This window comes from Apodemus sylvaticus, chromosome 12 (genome assembly GCF_947179515.1).
Source record: "Apodemus sylvaticus chromosome 12, mApoSyl1.1, whole genome shotgun sequence".
In the NCBI taxonomy this organism is placed as follows: Eukaryota; Metazoa; Chordata; class Mammalia; order Rodentia; family Muridae; genus Apodemus; species Apodemus sylvaticus.
The window spans coordinates 83077206-83097921 of NC_067483.1; the positions used below are offsets into that span (position 1 = coordinate 83077206).

The following is a 20716-nucleotide window of genomic DNA, read 5'->3' on the forward strand; positions in this document are numbered from 1 at the left end:
CATGGGAGGAGTTGGAAGGAGAAAAGGAAGGAAGGAATGATGCAATTTTAAGTTAAAAAACGAAAGAATATTTAAAAGGGGGACGTGATATGCAACAATGTTGGGGAAGAGCTTAAATAAACACCTAGTACATTTAAAAAAAAACATTTCAAAAGAAATGTGAGCTGGTTTACAAAGCTCTGACTTACATCATCTCCAATAGGAAGTAAACTTTTAGAGACATGGCGAAGGATTGAAATCCCTGGGGTAGCAATCCTTAGAAAGTCACCTTGGCAAGTGGGGGTGGGGTGGGGTGAGGTTTTTCTTCTGCTTCATTTCAGTGACTTCCGACTCAAGGCAACCCTGCAAACTGGAGCATATTTGGGGGTATTCTGTTCTCCTCCAGGTATGCGCAATGACATGTGGGAAGGTGTCCTCTGTACTTGCATGGAACCTACTGATAAACAATGAGAACTAAATCATACATTGGCTGGAGCTGGTGAGGCAGCTCAGGGAGGAAAGCTTGCTGCCTGATGACGACGTAGGTGTGATCTCCGCGGCACCAAACGGTGGAAGGAGAGAACGATTCCCACAAGCTGTCCTCTGATTCTCACATGCACAGTATGACATGAATGTGTGCACACACGAATTCAATAAGTAAACCAATGTAATAACATTTAAATAATAATCCATGATATTAACACACTAAAATATTTATCTTCACCTCCCTGAACATAACTTTGTTTACTGGGAACTCCTCCTCTGGTGCAGAACTTTTGACAGGACAGTGGGAACTTATTCAAAGAAAGGAAATTTTGATTTCTGAGATGAATAGATGGAGGTATCAATCTATCCTCAGTACCCTGTTTCCCATGCCTGTTCTCCACCATGGTACCAATGATCCACAAGACCACTGTGAAGGCTCTGCTTGTCTACAATGCTTCCCACAGAATCCTCTGCAGCTTGCTTTCCCCATCTGAAGCCCTAGCAGTTGTGCTGCACACATGACAACAGCCTCTGGTTTTCAGATAAAAGTAGGGATTGATTTATTATCTCTTCAATAAATTGAATTGGTCAAACACACAACATGGCACAGAATAGGACCTAACACTGCAACGTACTCCAGATGTTCCAGTCACTGTACACATGTATATGAGAGTTATTTTTATAGTGAAATACATTTGACAAACAAAATGTAGTATGTGCTTTGGCAAATACAGTCGTTCAAATATTAAATCCTGGCTTAGTAGATGATGATGCCAGATGCTCATCTTGTGCCACCAGGAATTTCTCGTTATAAAGCACCCATTGAGTTAAAATAATTTGTCTTGCTCAGTCACTTCTTGATTACAGATAACATATGGGTGATTCAGATTTCCTGTAGGGCCACAGAGGTTCTGTCACTATTACACCAAATGGGGACTCTGGGGCACTCCTGACAGGGACATTGTGTGGCAGCTGATACAAGACTCTGTCTTCCGTCCTTATAAAGGACGCACTTGGATTACATCGACCTTAGATGCGCTGCTTCTGTCACTGTCCTCGACTGACAGGGACTCGTCACTGGTGATGATAAAGATGATGGAGGAGGAGTTAAAAGTCACTTTCTTCTTTGGCCTGTCCCCATCTTTCTGTGACATCACGATGGGCCTGATCTGCATTTCACTCTCGGCTGCTGGTAGGTTTTTAGCAGGCTGCTGGCATCTCAGTAGGCGGAAGCACAGGAGCTGCAGGAGGGACCTCCGAAACTGCAGAGAAAAACGGAGCAATAAGGTAGTTATTGTCGTGTGTGTGTGTGTGTGTGTGTGTGTGTGTGTGTGTGTGTACATTTGATGATACCTGCAGAGGCCAGAAGAGAGCATTGCATACCCTGGAGCTCATGTTACAGGCAGCAGTGAATCACCTGACAGGGGCGTTCTGGGACTCAAATTCTAGCTGCTAAAAGAGTAACAGGCATCCTTAACCTCTAAGCCATCTCCCCATTGCACTTACACAGAATTCTTGACTTAGGTTCTTTTTCTTTAAATTTGTTGTTTTATTTTATCCTTGGCACTGTTCTAAGTTGTCAAATCTCAAAAATCTGTTTCTCCTTGTTACCCACGGTGAAAAAGAAAGTACATAAAGCCAGAGCTTACCTTTCTGATCATGAAGATGTAGATAACTGGGTTGTACACAGTGCTCGATTTAGCAAAGAGATAAGAAACAATAGACACGGTTGGGGTGACCAGGTGTCCATAGCCATTGACCACCAAGAAGCGGGTCACAACGTAAGGCATCCAGCAGGTAAGAAAGACAAAGGCCATCAAACAGCACATCTTGGCTACTTTATTTTCATATCTTAACATCTTGATCACTTGAATAGTCTGAAGATCTTCAACACAGCGGAGCTGCAGGGAGGAAAGAAGGAGACTGAAAATGACCCCTTTCTTTTTGGAACAGAGAGATGAGTGGCCACTGTTTGTCCTGTCTTCCTGGAAAGTAAAGGACCACAGGGGGTTGACTTCTGATCTCAATCTTGCAGCTGGACCTAGCCTTTATCTCTCTGGTCTTCAGTTCCCTCAACTAAAACTTACTGTGGTTGAGCTGGTGGGGAGGGAGGAGGGAGGAGATGAGGGAAGGGAGCATGGAGAGGATGGGCACATGCGTCCAATAGCACATGTGTGGAGCTCAGAGGACAACCTCCAGTGTAGGCCTCCATCTTCCACTTGTTCCAGATAAGACAGGTTCTCTCAGCTAGCCTGCAAGTTTCAAGAGATGTTCCTGCCTCAGCTTTTCATCTTGCTATAGATTTGCTTGCACTACAGATACACATTACTGCACTATACCTGGCTTTACATAGATGTTGGGGATCTGAACTTAGGTACTCACATCTGAACAGCAATTGCTTTACTCACAGGAACCATCTCACAAGCTCCATTTAATGGTTTTTAAATGCTTTTCTAACTTACTTAAGAAAAGCAAAAGAAATTATTTTATCTCGATTTTCAAGTCCCCAAAAGACTTGTGGATGAATGGAAACAATTTCTTCATGATTGAGGAAACTGCTTTGTTAGCACTGATTCATACATTTTCCAGCCAGGTCACAGGGTCACAGACCTGTGCTGTGATGCGCATTCTACAGAGAGAAGCCTGCAGCTTGAAATGCAGGCAAATTGTTTGCATGGAGTTCTGTCCTCTGATAATAACATAAGCTGAAGTGAAACTCTTTGACACTTCCCTGCCTTCACCCCTTCCCTTAGACCTACTCTGTTTGTAACTTGTTCCAAAAATAGTTACGATCAGTCATATAGACATATACATATAGTGCACATATGCATAACCCTACAGACACACAGCAGTTGGGAAATGGCAGAAGTTAATGTCGTCATGTCGCTGGGCCTGTGTGTCAGTTACTGCATTCTCTTTATGGCTGGTTCCCCCTGCTCAGTGTGTGTCCCAGCCCTTTATGTTTCTACCAATCTCTGGGAGGTGGGTTCATGTGATCTTGGAATGATCTAACTATGGAAATTGTAACTTTTCCTCTCAGAATTCTTAACTGTGGGGAGTGCTGTGGGATATGGGTTAGAATTGCCCGCCTGCCTTTCCCTGCTTCTTTTGGTGTTAGAGGATGGTACACAGAGAACAAATGTGATCCCTTCTGATGTGCTTAGGGAAAGACTCACAGGGCAAAGTTCTACCTGAGATTAAGGCCCATAGAGTCTTTCATCTCTGGGTGACTAACTGATCATCTAAGAAGAGTTTGATTCTTTTCACATCAGATGACAGATGTGGGCATGGTTTGGAGAGGGACATCTGCAGCCTTCAACTCACCATTCGGACAGAATACAGAATGTGACCGTAGCAATGGGCCATGATGCCCATGGGCACCACCAGGCAGCCAAGGAACAGGAAGAGCACAAAGGAGGAGTCGTTGGCATCCTTGGATTTCCAATCCACAGTACAGCCCAGTCCGTGTACGTCTAGGATGTACCTGTTCCAGCCCAGGAGAGGTGCTCCTGCCCACGCTAAGGAGTAGAGCCAGATATAGGTAATGGCCCTCCAGGCCCAGGAAAAGTTGATCACCCTGGCGTGTACCACACGGATGTAACGTTCATAGGCCAGCACAGTGAGGGTGGTAATGGAAACAAACCCTGCAAGAAAGAAAAGTAGAGTATGGATGGGGCAAGTCCCTGGAAAACCTTATGTCCCACCACGAACACTGTACAGAGAATCTGAGGCCAATGGGATGCTCTAAAAACAGCAAGAGACCCAGAGTGGAAACAAACCAGGCTCCCCAGGAAAGTCAGTTAGGAATGCATTTACCTATAAGAGAAAATGAAGAATAAAAACAGCATGTGGGTTGTAGGTCAAAGATCAAAGTCCTAAAGTCCCAAAGGACGCAGCCTCTATCCAAAGTTCTGCCAGAGAGAAAGAGCAGAAAAAACCACCAGCTCCAGCATTCAACCACTCTGTTTTAGGGCCCGCCATGACATGAAAACCTGCCAGGTCAGGAGCTGCACTTTTTCACCGCACCTTCCACACCCTCTAGAAGCTCAAGGCAAAACAAATCCTCCTTCAATTAAATTGTTTGCCAAGTGTTTTTGCTGCAGTAGTACAGAATTAGACAAAGCAGCCTGAATAGACTAGGAGAAGAGCTCTGGTAATACCACGCCTGGTGCATTTCTGTGCAACCTGGGGCTCTCACAGGGAAGGAAAACAAGCCTGGTCTTCAAAGAAGCAGTGTGAAGGTGCTGGGGATCCTGTTAAGAGTTGTGGTCATGTCTTGGTCATGGTGTTTGTTCACAGCTATGACAATCACTATATATATATAGTGTGTGTGTGTGTGTGTGTGTGTGTGTGTGTGTGTGTCATTCTCCCACAAAAAGAAACCTGTGGCTCAGAAGAGCCGAGGATCCCTGTCAGGAGTGGAGACTATTTTGAGACCCCAACTCTGACCTCGAGTCTATTGCTTTCTCCTTAACATCCTGTGTTTGCTTTCTTATGCACTATAAGGGAAGAGAGGAAGAAGTCTGGACAGTTTTGCAGAGGAGGAGGGAGTCCAGTAAGTGTCCTGGGAGTCCCCAGGAGTGGGGAAGGCCATTGGTTGTGGACCAATGGCAACCCTCTGGCTATCTTACTGCATAGCTTCCAGGCAGTAAGGTACTCTCTCTAGGTCCTGCATTTCTGTTTTCATAAACCTGAAGTCTGTTCACATTATACAAGTCTGTGAGTGGGAAAGTGGGAAATGAAGAGATGCCTGGCTTATGAATCGGCAAGACAGTGACTAGTCACTCGCACCGTGTGTTTCATATGTGCAAGGGGGAGGGGGTCTGACATATTCCGGTGTCTGGTACACATGCCTTTAGTTATTGCTGAATAAATAACTGAGTATTTACTATTTCTGGACCAAAAGAAGCCTGGGTTCTGGAACACAGCATGAAGAAATAGCACTTCAGAGAGCAGAGACCAAGAGCAAGTGGCGCACACACCTCAAATTCAAACTACAGTCACAGATTCTCAGGGTTAAATTAGATATGTTGTCTCAGAAATCCAACTTTAGTATATTAAAGCCTTACATAATTATTTACCTAAAAAGACATCTAGAAACTAACGACATAATGACTTAAGGTTTTAAATATAGCTGACTCTATGAATTTTATAAACATTTTCATTAAATATAGTAGTATTTAATTATATAATTAACTTCAAATGTTATAAAGTTTGACCTTTAATTTGCCATTGATTTCCATTGGATAATATTTAATTCTTCTTTGGTAAGAACATTTAGGAAAAATAATTTCACTGTTGTAAATGAACAAGTCTCAACATATTTTAGAGATGAATAAATGAATTTTAAAAGGCAAACCAACGCACAGACATAGTAACTGGGTATAGGCATACAATTATGCTCAAGTGTAACTCATTTATTTACTGTCTATCTACATACCAATCATGGTGCTAGAAAGTAGGCATAAAGTCCTATAGAGAACAGTGTCATACAGAACTTCAACTCCAATGGCAAGTCCAAGAAAACGGCCATCAAGAAGGCCAGGGAATAGCAGTGACTGCAAAGGAACAGAATAACACAGGGCCGAGAGAGGGGGTGCACACAGGGCAGGACACTGACTTACAGGAAGAGGGCAGGGGCAAGACCCGCCCTTCTCAGCTCCTCCTGGGCAGAACATGTGGATAAATGAACGGCAGCTGTAGTCTGTTAGTCTTTCAGGCGATCCACTTGAGATGACCTAAACTACAGTCCCTGGGGATATATTAGTGATCCCTCCAGGACTCTGTGGGTTCTGAGTAGAAAGTATTTACTGTGGGCTTGGAAGATGGATCAATTACTAGAGTGTTTGCCATGAGGATCTGAACTGGATTCCCAGGGCCTGCACAGAAAGCTAGGCACGTGCCACATGGAGACAGGCACATGCCTGTGTGACATTGCCTACCTGGTAAACTCAGGCCTGTAGGAGGCCCCGTCTCATACAACAAGGTAGCCAACAGAGCCGACGGTGGACACTGACCTCTGACCCCCACACTCCTGAACACATTCGTCCTCTCACACAGACTACCTGCTTTTTGTCTACTTACTCCTTCAGCTTTCTCCAGGAGGGTGAGGGTGGGTGGGCTGTCTTGACTCTGCTTTCCAGCCGTTGTGTCAGATCAGGGGCTGAGGCTCATTATTTCATGTAGGACATACATTAAGAACAATATGGAATGAAAAAAGGGGCTGCTAGCAAAGTAGGTGCCAGCTATGTGTCAGGCTTTGTGATGGTTTCGGCCCAGGGAGTGGCACTGTTAGATGGTGTGGTCCTGTTCAAGTAGGTGTGGCCTTTCTGGGGTAGGTGAGTCACTGTGGGTGCAGGCTTTAAGACCCTCATCCTAGCTGTCTGGAAGACAGTATTCTGGTAGCAGCCTTCAGCTGAAGATACAAACCTCTCAGATTAGCCTGGATACTGTTATGCTCCTGCCTTGATGCTACCGGACTGAATTCTGAACCTGTAAACCAGCCCCAATTTTAAAAGTTGTCTTGGTCATGGTGTTTGTTCACAGCTATGACAATCACTATATATATAGTGTGTGTCATTCTCCCACAAAAAGAAACCTGTAGCTCAGAAGAGCCGAGGATCCCTGTCAGGAGTGGAGACTATTTTGAGACCCCAACTCTGACCTCTAGTCTATTGCTTTCTCCTTAACATCCTGTGTTTGCTCTCTTGTGCAGTATAAGGGAAAAGAGGAAGGAGTCTGGACAGTTTTGCAGAGGAGGAGGGAGTCCAGTAAGTGTCCTGGGAGTCCCCAGGAGTGGGGAAGGCCAAGAGGGTGAGCACCATCACATATATGTATAACCTGGGATAATCATCCCCTTAAGGAAACCCATTATAAACCAGCAAAATTCTATATGAAGGCCCCTATGCTGATTAAAACCGAAATGAACCCTATGATTTTGCCTTACTGCCACCTACTGGCAGATGAGAGTGATTTCTCCATTCCTCCATCCCTACAGATGATCTTAGGTAGAGCCATGTTGGTAAGGTGTGGGTAGGTCATGACTATTTTAGGACTCAGTAAACCTTGAAAGACTTGGAGGTGTGGATCCTCATCTGGATGCTCAAGTATTCCTGTAAAAGTAAGGCTAACTCATATGCAGCAGGAGAGGACAACATGAGACGGGATGGAGCCACTGTATGTAGGACTAAGCCACAACAACAAGCTAGAAAAAGAGTAATCCTGATGGGCTGCATGGTGGGGGTGACCCCATAAAGATATATCTGAAATGGGTCATGTGAAAAAAAAAACTTCTACAAATGCAAAGTGAGCTTCCTAGGACCGTGGTGGCAGAGTCTGGACAGAGAAAGATCTTGGGAGAAAAAGGTGGCAGGGCTAAGCTGTTCACATCCAGTAGCTGGCAGCTGGCTGTGTCCCCAGCAGGGATCCCAAAAGAGTGATTCCTTTTTTTTTTTTTTTTTTTTTTTTTTTTTTTTTTTTTGGTTTTTTCGAGACAGGGTTTCTGTGTGTAGCCCTGGCTGTCCTGGAACTCACTCTGCAGACAAGGCTGACCTCGAAATCAAAAATCCGCCTGCCTCTGCCTCCCAAGTTCTGGGATTACAGGTGTGTGCCACCACGGCCTGGCTGGGTGATTCCATTTTACAATACAGCTTTTGGTTCCATTTGAGCCTAGACAGAGACAGGATGACTGCACCTACTGTACATTTAGATACCACCTGCCAATGATAACCTCCTGCCCAGCACCACTCACAAGAAACAGACTGATATATAACATCCCAAAAAGTCGAACAGTGCTGCCTGTAACCCTGCCCAAGTAATCTGGGAACATTAGCTGGGTTTATTAAAACATCAGAAGAATCAGCTAAAAAAAAAAAATAAATAAAAATAAAAATAAAAAATAAAATAAAATAAAATAAACCTTACTAAACACACCAGACCAACAAAGACTGAAACACCGCACCCAGACTCTATTTAGAGGACATGACCCTGTGAGGACAACACTGGCTTGTTATCCATGAAGGGATGGACAGGCAGAGAACACCTGTCTTTGGCACCTTAATCTAGCTGGATTCCCCATTGCTGGACACTGACCTATTCAAATTACTGTCTGTTTGTCTGTCTGTTTGTCTGACCATGGACTGGGGTTAGGTGCACACACTCAGTAAGACAAACTGTCCTCTGCAAGGACTTTTAGCAGGAAATCCCCATTTGCCATCTGATGCTGATACATGAATCCACGTATTAAACTCGGGTAATCAGGCTTGGCAGAGAGTGCTTTCACCTGCCGAGTTGTCCAACCAGCCTTCCCTAATAATTCATAATAGTATTCATTTCCTTTGTATTGTCATCCACATTTTAAATCATCCTGTGCTGTAACCATGAAAGTTTCCTCCTACCTTGCTGGCCATACTCGACAGTCAGACGAACTTTTGAGAAGGGGAAGGATCAGGTCTTTGTGAAGTGGGAGAAGGGTGACAGAGGAAAGTAGTACCTTAGGGACCAGAAGCAGATCACCAGCGAAAAACACAAAGGGAACTAGAGAACTGAGAAACAGGTATCTGGAAATGAGCTCCGTGCAGCCCCTGGGAGGGCCAGACTCTGATGACAAGGTTCTACAAAGTCAGCTCTTCCTCTCCACAGTGCTGCTCACATTGTGCCCATGTTCCCTGCCGCTGGGAGCTGGCAGCTTTGCTAAATGCTGACAACAATCTCTTAGCAAGCAGGAGACAGCTGTGCCAACAGCTGCAGGAGTGAGGTAATGCTGTGTCTGGATCCTGGTGAAGTCGAGGGAGGCGGGGCTTACTCTGCCTAGAGAATACAGGGAGGGGCTCTAAGAGAAGTGGATTTTGGATTGATGAATATGAAGAGTTTATGGAATGGTGCAAATGTGATAGGAAGGTAGACAAAGCTGAGGGCTGTGGAGATGGATTTGTAGACAAAGTGCTTCCTGGGCAAGTGTCAGGAGCAGCATTCTGATCCCTACGACCCAGATAAAAGTGGTTGCAGTGACACAATCTGTAAGCCCAGAACTTCTATATGTACCGTGAAGGTATAGACAAGAGAATCCATGGAAGCTTCAAGGCTACCTAGCTTGGAATAATGAACAAGAGACTGCCTCAAAGATGGAAGGCAACGATCTAGACCTGAGGTTGTCCTCTGATATGTGTGTACCCATACTCGCACATAAGAATACACACACACACACACACATATCTACACCCATACATACAAAAGAATTAAAACCTGAGATGCAAGAGAGGCATTTAAAAGTTCATTTTCTGCATCAGCTTGAGTCAAACAGTTCTTTGAGATGCAATTTGATTACATATCCATTTACAGTACTTGACAACAAACACACAACATACACACTGCGCACTAGGTGCCATGCTAGGAAATAAGATAGATTATAAAACAAATAGGTATGAAAGAATGCGATAAATTCTATAGAATTTAAATAAATAAAAGAATATGTTTGAGGCCATTGGCCATATTAAATGACAGCTTATTCTTATAATTATCCATTTGACACTAAGAAAGTTAATGTATCTGGGGAAAAAACAAAATTCATTCTCTCTCTCTCTCTCTCTCTCTCTCTCTCTCTCTTTCCTACTTCATTTAGTATGTGAATGAACTTGGTTCATGAAAAATGGTAATGCATAAAATGTTTTTGTACACTTGAGAGTAAAATTGCTTCAGGTTGGTGCAGAGTAAGCAGAAAGTGCTCTTGAGCATCAATCCAGGATGAGTCAAATACTCCAGAACAATGTTATTTTCTACTTTGGCCACTAGATGGTCACAACTGGTAGCATATTTCTAGATCATTGTCAAGACTGAATAAGCAAAAAAAAAAAAAAAAAAAAAATTTTTTTTTTTTGAGACAGGGTTTCTCTGTGTAGACCTGGCTGTCCTGGAACTCACTCTGTAGACCAGGCTGGCCTTGAACTCAGAAATCCTCCTGCCTCTGCCTCCCAAGTGCTGGGATTAAAGGCTTGTACCACCATTGCCTGGCTTGAATAAGCAATTTTATAACAGAACAAATGCTTAGAGCAGTACTGCCTGCCTCCTGGACCAGATGTTTGTACCTGTTCGATAGAAGAGCTAGTGAGGTAGGGCCCATTACTCAAAGTCACACACACCCACTTCGAAGACAGTGGTAGGCAAAACTCCTTGGTAGAGTGAGAAGAGACCTTCTGTGGGAAACTGGTAGTTAAAGGTGTTAAAGGTGAGGGGCAGGAAGGGGGAAGATGGGTCCAGGCCTGCTGACCCTATCCAGGAAGGGGCGAGGCTGAGCTTTGCCTGTCTGCATAGGGCAATGGAAATTAAGCTGTTTGAAGGCTGCTTCATAAAGATGCAACTTTGTTCCTTTGTGGGAAACAAAACCTGCTACCTTTTACATCAAAGAGCTAAGTAGGACCAAAAGAGATTATTTTTTTTTAAAAGAAGTCAGTTTGCAAAAATGTAAAAGTTCTCCTAAGGTCAGCACTTCTTTTAACATCAAGGTTGCCCTCTGTGCTCAAAACTGCATTTGGCCTAACAACTGTGTCACTTTAAATTAGCCAATGTGAGGTAGAGATCTGACCACTTTGAACAAGGCACAGGATCTCTTTATGTTAGGATTAAAAGTCCAGCAGGGCCCCGGCTGGGTGTGCTTGCCTGCTTGATTAAGCATCCAACTGAAGAAGTAAAACTGTCTGCCTTGCAAGAAACCCTTTGGATCATATGATCATTTAGTGAGGCCTCAGTCCTGTTTCTTAAAATTAGCAGCCTCTACTCATATTTGACCATTAAGGAATAGAAGTATATCTAATATGTTTGAAAACACTTGCTTGGTATTTTAGGCAAGGTGGCAGTTCTTTGATACTTCGTTTATGTCTACTTGTTGAGAGAGCTTCCTTACCCCCTTCATTAATAGTTAATTAGTTCATCCCAACCCACCAACACAGAGACGTGGACGACTTATAGTGTGCCAGGGATGGTTCTAAGCAGCTCCTGTATGACTTCATTTTATCCTCTCAATACAATGGCACATGGACAGTACTTTGTTGCCAGTGCCATAACTGAGCCAGTCAGTGTTCGAACCACAGAGCTTGCTTCCAAAGTCTGTATTTGGGAATCATCAGCATTTCCCTGTGAGTGAAGTAGAGTGCTCAGAAAGGAGATTTAATCTGCTTCTGCTAACTCCATACATTACATCACTGGGCTGAGCTGTGATAGCAGCTCATTTTGCAGTTTAGGATTTTCCAAGCTGTGCTCAGTTTCCATTTAAACAATAATCCTCTAAAACACCAATATGACAGTTTTTTGATTTACCTTATTTAGGTTTAAAAATGTTCTAATGTTCTTCATGTGTTTCTCAAAGAATTTTCACATGAAGAACTTCGGAAGGCTGAGAAACACCTTAAGAAATGTTCAACATCATTAATCATTAGAGAAATGTAAATCGAAACAACCCTGAGATTTCACCTCACACCAGTCAGAATGACTAAGGTCAAAAATTCGAGACAGCAGGTGTTGGCAAGGATGTGGAGAAAGAGGAACACTCCTCTACTGCTGGTGGGATTGCAAGATGGTGCAACCACTTTGGAAATCAGTCTGGCGGTTCCTCAGAAAACTGGGCATGACACTTCCTGAGGACCCTGCTATACCACTCCTGGGCATATACCCAGAGGATTCTTCAGCATGCAATAAGGACACATGCTCCACTATGTTCATAGCAACCCTATTTGTAGTAGCCAGAAGCTGGAAAGAACCCAGGTGTCCCTCAATGGAGGAATGGATACAAAAAATGTGGTATATTTACACAATGGAGTACTATTCAGCCATTAGAAACAATGAATTCATGAAATTCTTAGACAAATGGATGGAGCTGGAGAACATCATACTAAGTGAGGTAACCCAGTCTCAAAAGATCAATCATGGTATGTACTCACTGATAAGTGGATATTAACCTAGAAACTTTGAATACCCAAGACATAATCCAAATATTAAATGAGGTCAAAAAAGAATGGAGGAGTGACCCCTGGTTCTGGAAAGACTCAGTGCAACAGTATAGAATTCCAGAACAGGGAAGTGGGAAGGGGTAGATGGAGGAACAGGGGGAGGGAAGAGGGCTTATGGGACTTGCGGGGAGTGGGGACCCAGAAAGGGGGAAATCATTTGAAATGTAAATAAAAAATATATCAATAAAGAAAAAAATTTTAAAAAATGTTCTAATGAATGATCTCTTTCATATCTACTTCCTGCTGTTTCTCAATTTCTGTTTTCAACTATTTCTTCCAAAACACAAATCTTTCTGGATGGTACACAAGATTCAGTTCCAAAACCAAGGAAAAACAGAAAAGTTAGGACTCTTTAAAATGTGATTAAAATTGTTTGCTTTAAAAAGAAAAAGAAAAACATACAAACAAACAAAAAGAGCCCACCTCTTTCAGGAGCTGAAGAGATTGCTCAGTGGTTAAGAGACATTGTCTCGAAGGACTCAGGATTGGCTCGCAGCACACACTTTGTGGCTCCCAGCTCTCTATACAACTCTATTCTAAGTGATCAGTCATCAGGTTTTTACTTCTATGGGCACCAGGTACACACATGGAATGCATGCATATATGTAGGCAAAATCTTATCCAAATAAAATCAAAATTTTCAAAACTATTTCTAGTAAGTACTTTAAGCATACCTATTGTTCACTGCCAGGCAGAAGCAGCCACTCTGTGCCCACAGTGACTCATACTAATCAACCGCCTTATCGAAGCCATCGACTCCCCAAAACAGTCACTTGGCTGGCAGTGTGCTGGCTTTGGTCTATGACTCTCTTCTCACAGTTGAAACATCTGCTGCTGTTTCCGTTCCTGCTCATGCTGCTCCTTGCTAGTATTGCCTGTGGGTTTGTCCATTAAATATAGTAATTTTTTAGAGGAAGGAGGGATAAGTCATTGTTGATGCAGCTGGTAAAACACTGGGCATGGACACCCTAGGCACCCTGTGGTGGCTTGGAAGACACCCACGACTTCTCTTTCCATGATCTCAGCCCACTAGTTAGGTCTTCTGACACCAGCTCTCACTGGTCTCCAACTCTTTCGACTTCCAGCTCAGCTCTGTGTCTTTCTAGAGCCTGACTTTGACAGGCACCCTGGTTTTCGACTGTTCACCTTGACCCTGAGTTGGCAGTCTTTTAGCTCTTTTCTCCTTCTTTCCAGGCAATTGCTGATCCCTGCAACTGTAGCCGAGGGAGACGGCCCCATTAGATCCCTATCTGTGCTTATTCCTGCTTCCCAGAGGACACTGAACTCAAGGTGGACAATGTGCTGACTGTGTGACAAGCCTGAGGTCACAGGATCTGCTGTGAAAACGCAGATCATCTGGCTGCTGATCCAAGGCCTGTTCTGCATTGTTTTTCCTAGAAAGATTGTCCAAAGAAAGTTGGCTGTGATCAAGAGGGAAGCTTGAAGCCACTGTAAATCCATGAAAAACAATCTTCTTATGAGTGAGGTGTGGAATGGTGCTAGGGAGCCCTCCCTAGTGCAATGAGTCTAGTTTCTGAGTAGACTCCAGCATGCTAGATTAATAATTTGGCACCAAGGGAACAAAATATGAGATAACTCAAATGAGCACATTAAAATATTAGAGAATCCTTAAGGTGTGGGGCTCTTGTACCTAACAACACAAAAGGAAGTCGAAAGCATAAGGAACGGAGAAGTACCTAATTATATTTCCATTCAGTCACTTTATAATTTACAAAACTCTGCAAAGATCCAGGATATACAGCAGATGGTAGCAACACTATTTTAACTTCAAATGAATATGACTTCATATTCATTTGAAATAAGATGCTATGACTCAACTAGAGAATATAATATCATCCAGTCTGAGGGACCAGGGTATTTTTCTAAGAATGAAAAGCTGAAGAAGTATGTTTGGGTAAGCAATTAATCACCCAGGATCATAAGAGGAGAATGGGGAAAGAAGATAAGAAGCCTGTGGGATGCGTTAAAGGAAGACATTGATACATGGCTGGGAAGTAAAAACTCGGGAACAAAACGTCTAGAGCTTAAAACCTTACTTTATCAGGAGGCTGTGTGGAAAGTGTAAGGTGAAATCCATCTTGGTGACCAGGATGGGAATTTGGAATATGCAAGAAAATCATTTCCTCCAAAGTTCTAGTCATACTGAGGCCCCAGTGGCAAAAGTAGGATAACAAAAAGAGAACTGGAGGCTAAAGGGGGAGCCTGCTTGTCGTGTGTCCAAGGGCACAAGGCAAGACTGGAAGCCATCAGAGCGAGGCTGGTCCAGAGCCACTCAAGCTTTCGCCCCTCCCTTGCTCACTGCCAGGGGAGGCGTTCTTTCCTTTTCCATGAGCACTAAGTCCTCGAGGTCAGAAGAGAACAGCAGCCCTGTCCTTAACTGGAACTGTACTCCACCCACCAACCCGTCAAACAGCCACTGTGTGTCTCCCAGGAGGCTGTCCCAACTGCCGATTCCAACGCTCAGCCCATGGAAACATAAACAGAGTGTGAACTGGTTGCTCTGGTGATTCTGACTTTCAGAGAAACTGACCCGGGATGGTTTGGATACATGCCAAATCTCCCTACAGGGTTTTTGTTTTATTACTCATTTTCCAAGATTTCTACCACTGGCCCACTGATTCGGTAGGCACATATGAGTACAGAATCTTGTGTATTAGCCCTATACAAAAATGTGCTGCAGACAATCTTGACTGTGCCACTACCACTGCCCTCCCACCTGCCCATCTCCATACCCATTTTTTCTACTCAAGGCCCTGAATTGTTTTCAGCAGTTTTCACACCTGCAGCAGGGCAACACCAACACCACGAGCCTTTGTCTGGACAGCGTACTCACAGGAAAACTATTTAAGGATCTTAGCACTCTATGAGATGTTGTTCAAGAAGCTTCCATATAACGGCAGGCCATCAGTTGTTTTCCATTCTCATTGGGTCACATTATTTTGCTTACCTCTAGATTTTGATGGAAGTAGGGCTTTTTTATCCTAAGACTCTTTCTATACCTTTAAAAATGAACATGTATCGATGCCCCAGTGTAGGGAAATGCCAGGTCAGGAAAGTGGGAGGGGGTAGGGTTAGTAAGCAGGGGGAGGGGGATGGGATAGGGGATTTTGGGAGGGTTAAGGATGAAAGGGGATATCATTTGAAATGTAAATAAAGCAAATATCTAATAAAAAAATGAACATGTATTTTTCAGTAGGGAGAACACATGTGCGCACACACACACACACACACCCCTAACATCTACCTGCCCATCAATCTGGAAGATAGACTCAAGTGGGTATAATTTAATGGACAGATGGGGATGGCAACTGCCAGCTGCTGGGCATGATCCAGAGAGAAAGCAAACTCCTATGATTGAGGGATGTAATGGCCGGCCAAGGAAGCTCTATATTTCTCATGCATCGGTGTAGTAGTGACTCCAGTTTTGCAGTCTCGTGGCAGAATGATACCAAGTGGTACAGCGTGAATGCTGCGTTGGAAAGCAGCGGGGCTGCTCACTGCGCTGTGGCCTCCAGTACTTGGTCTTTGGCAATATAGGATATTGGAGAAAACAGCTGAGAGCAGTTAGAGTCAAGGTCCTTCGGACCCATCAGTTAAAGTAAGGGGGTAAAAACAATGTTCAAAGGTGGTGGAATCTATCCATGAGCAGAGACTGTGGGGGCACGGTGAGGAGGAGGTCAGTGTTGGACTAGATCAAGAAATACAGAGGCCATAAAGAAATGAGTTGTGGAGGCTATCCAGCCCCCTTCCAGGAACCTTGCCAAAGATATGAGCTACAGTGAGATGAACGTTTGGAATAAGGATTTGAGTGGTGTGGATCCTGAATGGTTTGTCAGTGGTTTATTTCCATGTTGTTTTCTCTTTCTGGCTTCACACTGTGGACCTTTTGAGTCTCTTGCAGTTTCTCATTTATCTGAGGATGGTGCAAGGAGACAATTTATCATTAAGGTCAATTCTGTATCCTCCTCGTTTTGTGTGAACTTGAATGGATCTACTGCCAGGAGCTTTTATTTCCTTCACTACTAATAATATGGGGTAATAAGACCATCTAAATATCCCACAGAAGTGAGCTGAAAGTTGAGTTCATTAGTATTCACAAAGCACTTATAATGCCACCTGGCCAATAGTATATAAAACAGTGTGTGGGAGCTGAATATTATAATTCATGTAGCTCTGGTTTACATATAATGATGCTTTAAGAAAATTTTGTAATGTTATAGGAGCAAGTTCACAAAATCTGAATGCTTCAATATCCAGTAACATATCAGATATTCATGTTAGTCGCACTTTATATGGCACAGTACATAACAGGCTCTATCCACTCAATGATCTCTGAGTCTACTGATCCTCATGCCAGAGAGATGCCTGGCGTTATTTTTTAAGGTACTTCCCATCCGTTTCACACCTACCCTTCGAGCTAAGCCTGTCAGAATAGTCTCATGAATGGACATATCTGACGGTAGAGCATTAGCTTACTGAACCAATGTGATGTGAACACAGGACCAGGCTCCTCCTAAAACTCCCTTTGACTTACATTTCTCTCCTGTGCTATATTTCTTTCTCTATTAAGGAAATGGTAAATTAAATAGACTGTGATATGTAACTGGAAGTCCAAAGTGGCACAGTCTCTATGCAGTCTGCTCTGAAATAATGGTATCAGAACAGTGTGGCTCCCTTCCTGTCACAGGTTGGATTTGCTGCAAACCTATTCTGGGAGTTATAAAGGTACTGGCCATCTTTGCCTCAAATCCTTGAGCTTTCTCAAGGCTGTGAAGGGAAAGATACACTTATGAATCTTAACAGTCTAGATCTAATGAAAGGATGGAAGCTCTATTTCAAGTCAAACAAGGACTTTGTTTCTACCATGTTTCTGACAGCAAATACTTTCCCTTGAATCATCCCATATTAATCCTTTCCATCCTTGAGGTTCAGGCAACTACCCCCACCCCCATTTGTGAAACATTTCCAGATCTGCCTATGAAAAACTTTCCTGTGCATTCGTTGGTCTATTCCTAGATCTGTCTACAAGTAACTTCCCTGTGCATTCATTGGTCTATGTCATTGTATATCCTGTAATAGTCATACAATGTAACATATTAGCTAACGTAGGTCATTGTCAGCCCTAGTAGACCCCGAGCTGTACTGCTTACCTTTCAGTGACTCTGGGAGGTAACGAACAGTCTGTCTTATCCCACGTAGAAATGCAAATGTTCATCATGGAGCTGCTTTTAAAAAGTAATGAATATACAGAGGAGACAAGAACAGCTCCTGGAATGTATGTAGATCCGTATGCCTCTGGACTAGATCTGACACCTCTCTGAAGACTGGAGCATCTCTCAGTCACAACCTGTGAGTTGTGGTTATCAGGTGGGCAGAGTTCATTCGAAGCACATTTCTGCCCTCCTACTTACCAGCTTGGTGATGTTTGTCAAATTGCCTTCAACGTGCCTGTTTTCTTTTCTGCAAAATGAGGCTAATAAAAACACCTAACTGGGTGGCTAATGGGGAATAAACAAACGATAACAAGAACTTAGAGGAGGGCCTGGGAAAAGTAAGTGCCCAGTGTTAGTTTTCACCCGTACTCATAAATTTTGGTCCAGAAACTGGGATAAGTAGTGCTCAGCGAGTGAGCATCCCACTGTAGAGCCAGCTCAAGGGTTTTCCCTCCAAGGAATTCCATCACAATTAGGCATTTCCTACAGTTAACATTTGCAGCACTGTCTCAACATCTGCTAATCCTCTGGTTGAGTGTCAAGTAACTAAATCTATTGTGGGCAACTCATTCAGTTGTTTTGTTGGCTCCTCTAAAACTCGCAGGGTCCTGCCAGATGCATGCATTGAGGCTTCCACATATTACTCTTTTAGAGCACATTTTAAAACATGCTATTTTTACATTAGTTTGGGAGTAGGCTTTTTCTGCAGCTTTTTGTTTTGTTTTGTTTTGTTTTTGGATTTGGTTTATTTCGAGACAGGGTTTCTCTGTGTAGCCCTGGCTGTCCTGGAACTCACTCTGTAGACCAGGCTGGCCTCGAACTCAGAAATCCACCTGCCTCTGCCTCCCAGAGTGCTGGGATTACAGGCGTGCGCCACCACTGCCTGGCAAAAGTCCTCATTTCTAATTGTCTTAGAATTATTTTATTTCTTGGAGATGTTTTTTTAAAAATCCATGAAATTTCTCATTCATATCTGACAGGAAAAACAACAACCGAAAATGGGGAGTGTTAACTGATTCTAAGTCATTTGCATGATCCCAAATCTCCAGGAGGAAGGCACCGTTGGCTAGAAGGGACATGAGTCAGTACAAGCAGTGTTGTGATGAATGACACCTTGGGGAAAGGACTAGAATTACTGTGTATAACATAGTACAAAGAACAAGGGACCTGGTTAGAAATCCTGAGGACAACAGGGAGGCATCAGAGTACAGAGAAACGAAGTTCCTTGTGAACACTCAAGGTATTTATCTGGTCTGGGTGTCTCAGTCTTGGGAACACTGATGTCTGTTTGAGTGATTCGCTATTGAAAGGGAGCTGTCTTGAGCTAAATACCCTTATCTCAGTCTCATTGCATGCTGGTAGCTTCCTCTCTCCCGTTTTGACAACAAAGGCTCCCAATATTCCCCAATGCCTCCTAGAGGGCAGATAATCTTGGTTTGAGAACCACTGCCCCAATGGTAGATTAATAAAAGTATTGATGGAATATCTTTAAAGTAAACCTTGTGCCATTTTGAAATGGTCTTATTGGTTCATTCTAGGCTGATTCTAAAATAGGAAAATTCATAATTACTAATTGTCTAAAAGCAAGATCCTTGGATCTTTAGCAAGATATTCTGCCTTCCTTATGATATACTTGCAACTTATTTAAAAGGTTTAATTATAAGATTATGAACATAATGATGCTTACTTACAAAGAATATTCTAGTTAGCAATAATAAATATGAGATGAGTAAAGGAAAACGTAGATCTCAAAAGGCAGACTCAGGGCCTTTAATTATATGCCATACAGCAAAAGTGAGTGAACTTGTGGTGCACATCTATAACCTCAGAACTGGGAGGTAGAGTCACAAGTTCAAGATTATCCTTAGCTACACAGCAAGTTGAAGGTCAGCTTAAGCTACAAAACTCTGCCTCAAAGAGGTAAAACCAAGTAACAGCCTGGTATGAATCCTCCCATGCAAATGTCTTCAAGAATTATTTCCTACAGACTAAAATGCTTGAAGATGCTATTTCCTTCTGACTACAAACACCTACCTTCCTAACACCTGCCAATCATACATACCCCTTGCTGTTCTTCTTTTTGTAAGTGTCTATAAGTAGGTGTAAGGAAGTGTACAGAGGATTAAACATATGTGCAGCAACAGTAAATGCCAAATTGACAGGAAAATTGTAGGAACAATTAATGTAAAGCCTTTGACAGCAATAGCAGGATAAGTAAGTTTCACATATGAGCATAATTAATGTCCCTGTCCATTCAACCCTGATCAGTCTGCTTTAATTGCACAAAAATTTAATTCATAGCATGTTTGTAGAAAAGTTAACTTCTCAGTGCCAGCACTCCAAGTTGTGATGCATGTGTTTTGCACATGCACATGGACCAATTTACTATCTTCTGATTCAGGACAAGTAGGACCACAGCATCTTAAGAGATTCTGGTGGGTGCATCTATATACTATGAGTTCAGGCACATCACTTAGTCTCCAGATTCATTGTTAGATGGATATAGACTTGCCCTGCCCTACCCTGAGGAAACTAGTCAGTGTCCTATACACACTGTAGTAAATTGCTGTCTATTACTCATAGAACAGTCAAGTGACCCATGCTAATCATCAGGCACATTTTATACAAAGCTAGAGATATTGTTCTCCATGTTAAAAACATGAATGCATTCTTTCACTGATCAAAAAGAAACAACAGCTCATTCTAATAAAGAGGGTTGAGGATGTGGCTAGGCTGGAGAATGTGCCAGATATCCTGGGTTCAATCTCGAGCACCCCCAAATTAGGTGTGAGCACACACCTGTAATCCCAGCTGGAGAGGATCAGTTCTTTTGAAATCCAAGGTCATACTCATTAAATTCAAAGACTGCCTGAATATATGAGATCTTGTCTCAAAAACAAAGAAACAAAACCAGTACTAATCAAAGTTATAGACTGGTGAGATGGTGCAGTGGATAAGGGACCTGCCAACCAGAGCAAGGACCTGATTTTAATCCCTGGAAACTTTGTAGTCAAAGGA

At 43.0% G+C, this 20716-nt stretch overlaps 1 protein-coding gene across 1 annotated transcript in view; it reads right to left on the minus strand.

Moving 5' to 3' along the window:
- Nucleotides 1-1000: 1000 nt before the first annotated feature.
- Nucleotides 1001-20716, minus strand: part of Opn3 (opsin 3) — a 31486-nt gene continuing 11770 nt past the window's right edge. Inside the window, exons 2-4 of the mRNA XM_052201183.1 lie at nt 3790-4109; nt 2115-2366; nt 1001-1727 (exon numbers count right to left, since the gene is read on the minus strand). Of these exons, the coding sequence (XP_052057143.1) occupies nt 1464-1727; nt 2115-2366; nt 3790-4109 (836 nt within the window). The 3' untranslated portion in view covers nt 1001-1463. The remainder of the gene's footprint in view (nt 1728-2114; nt 2367-3789; nt 4110-20716) is intronic.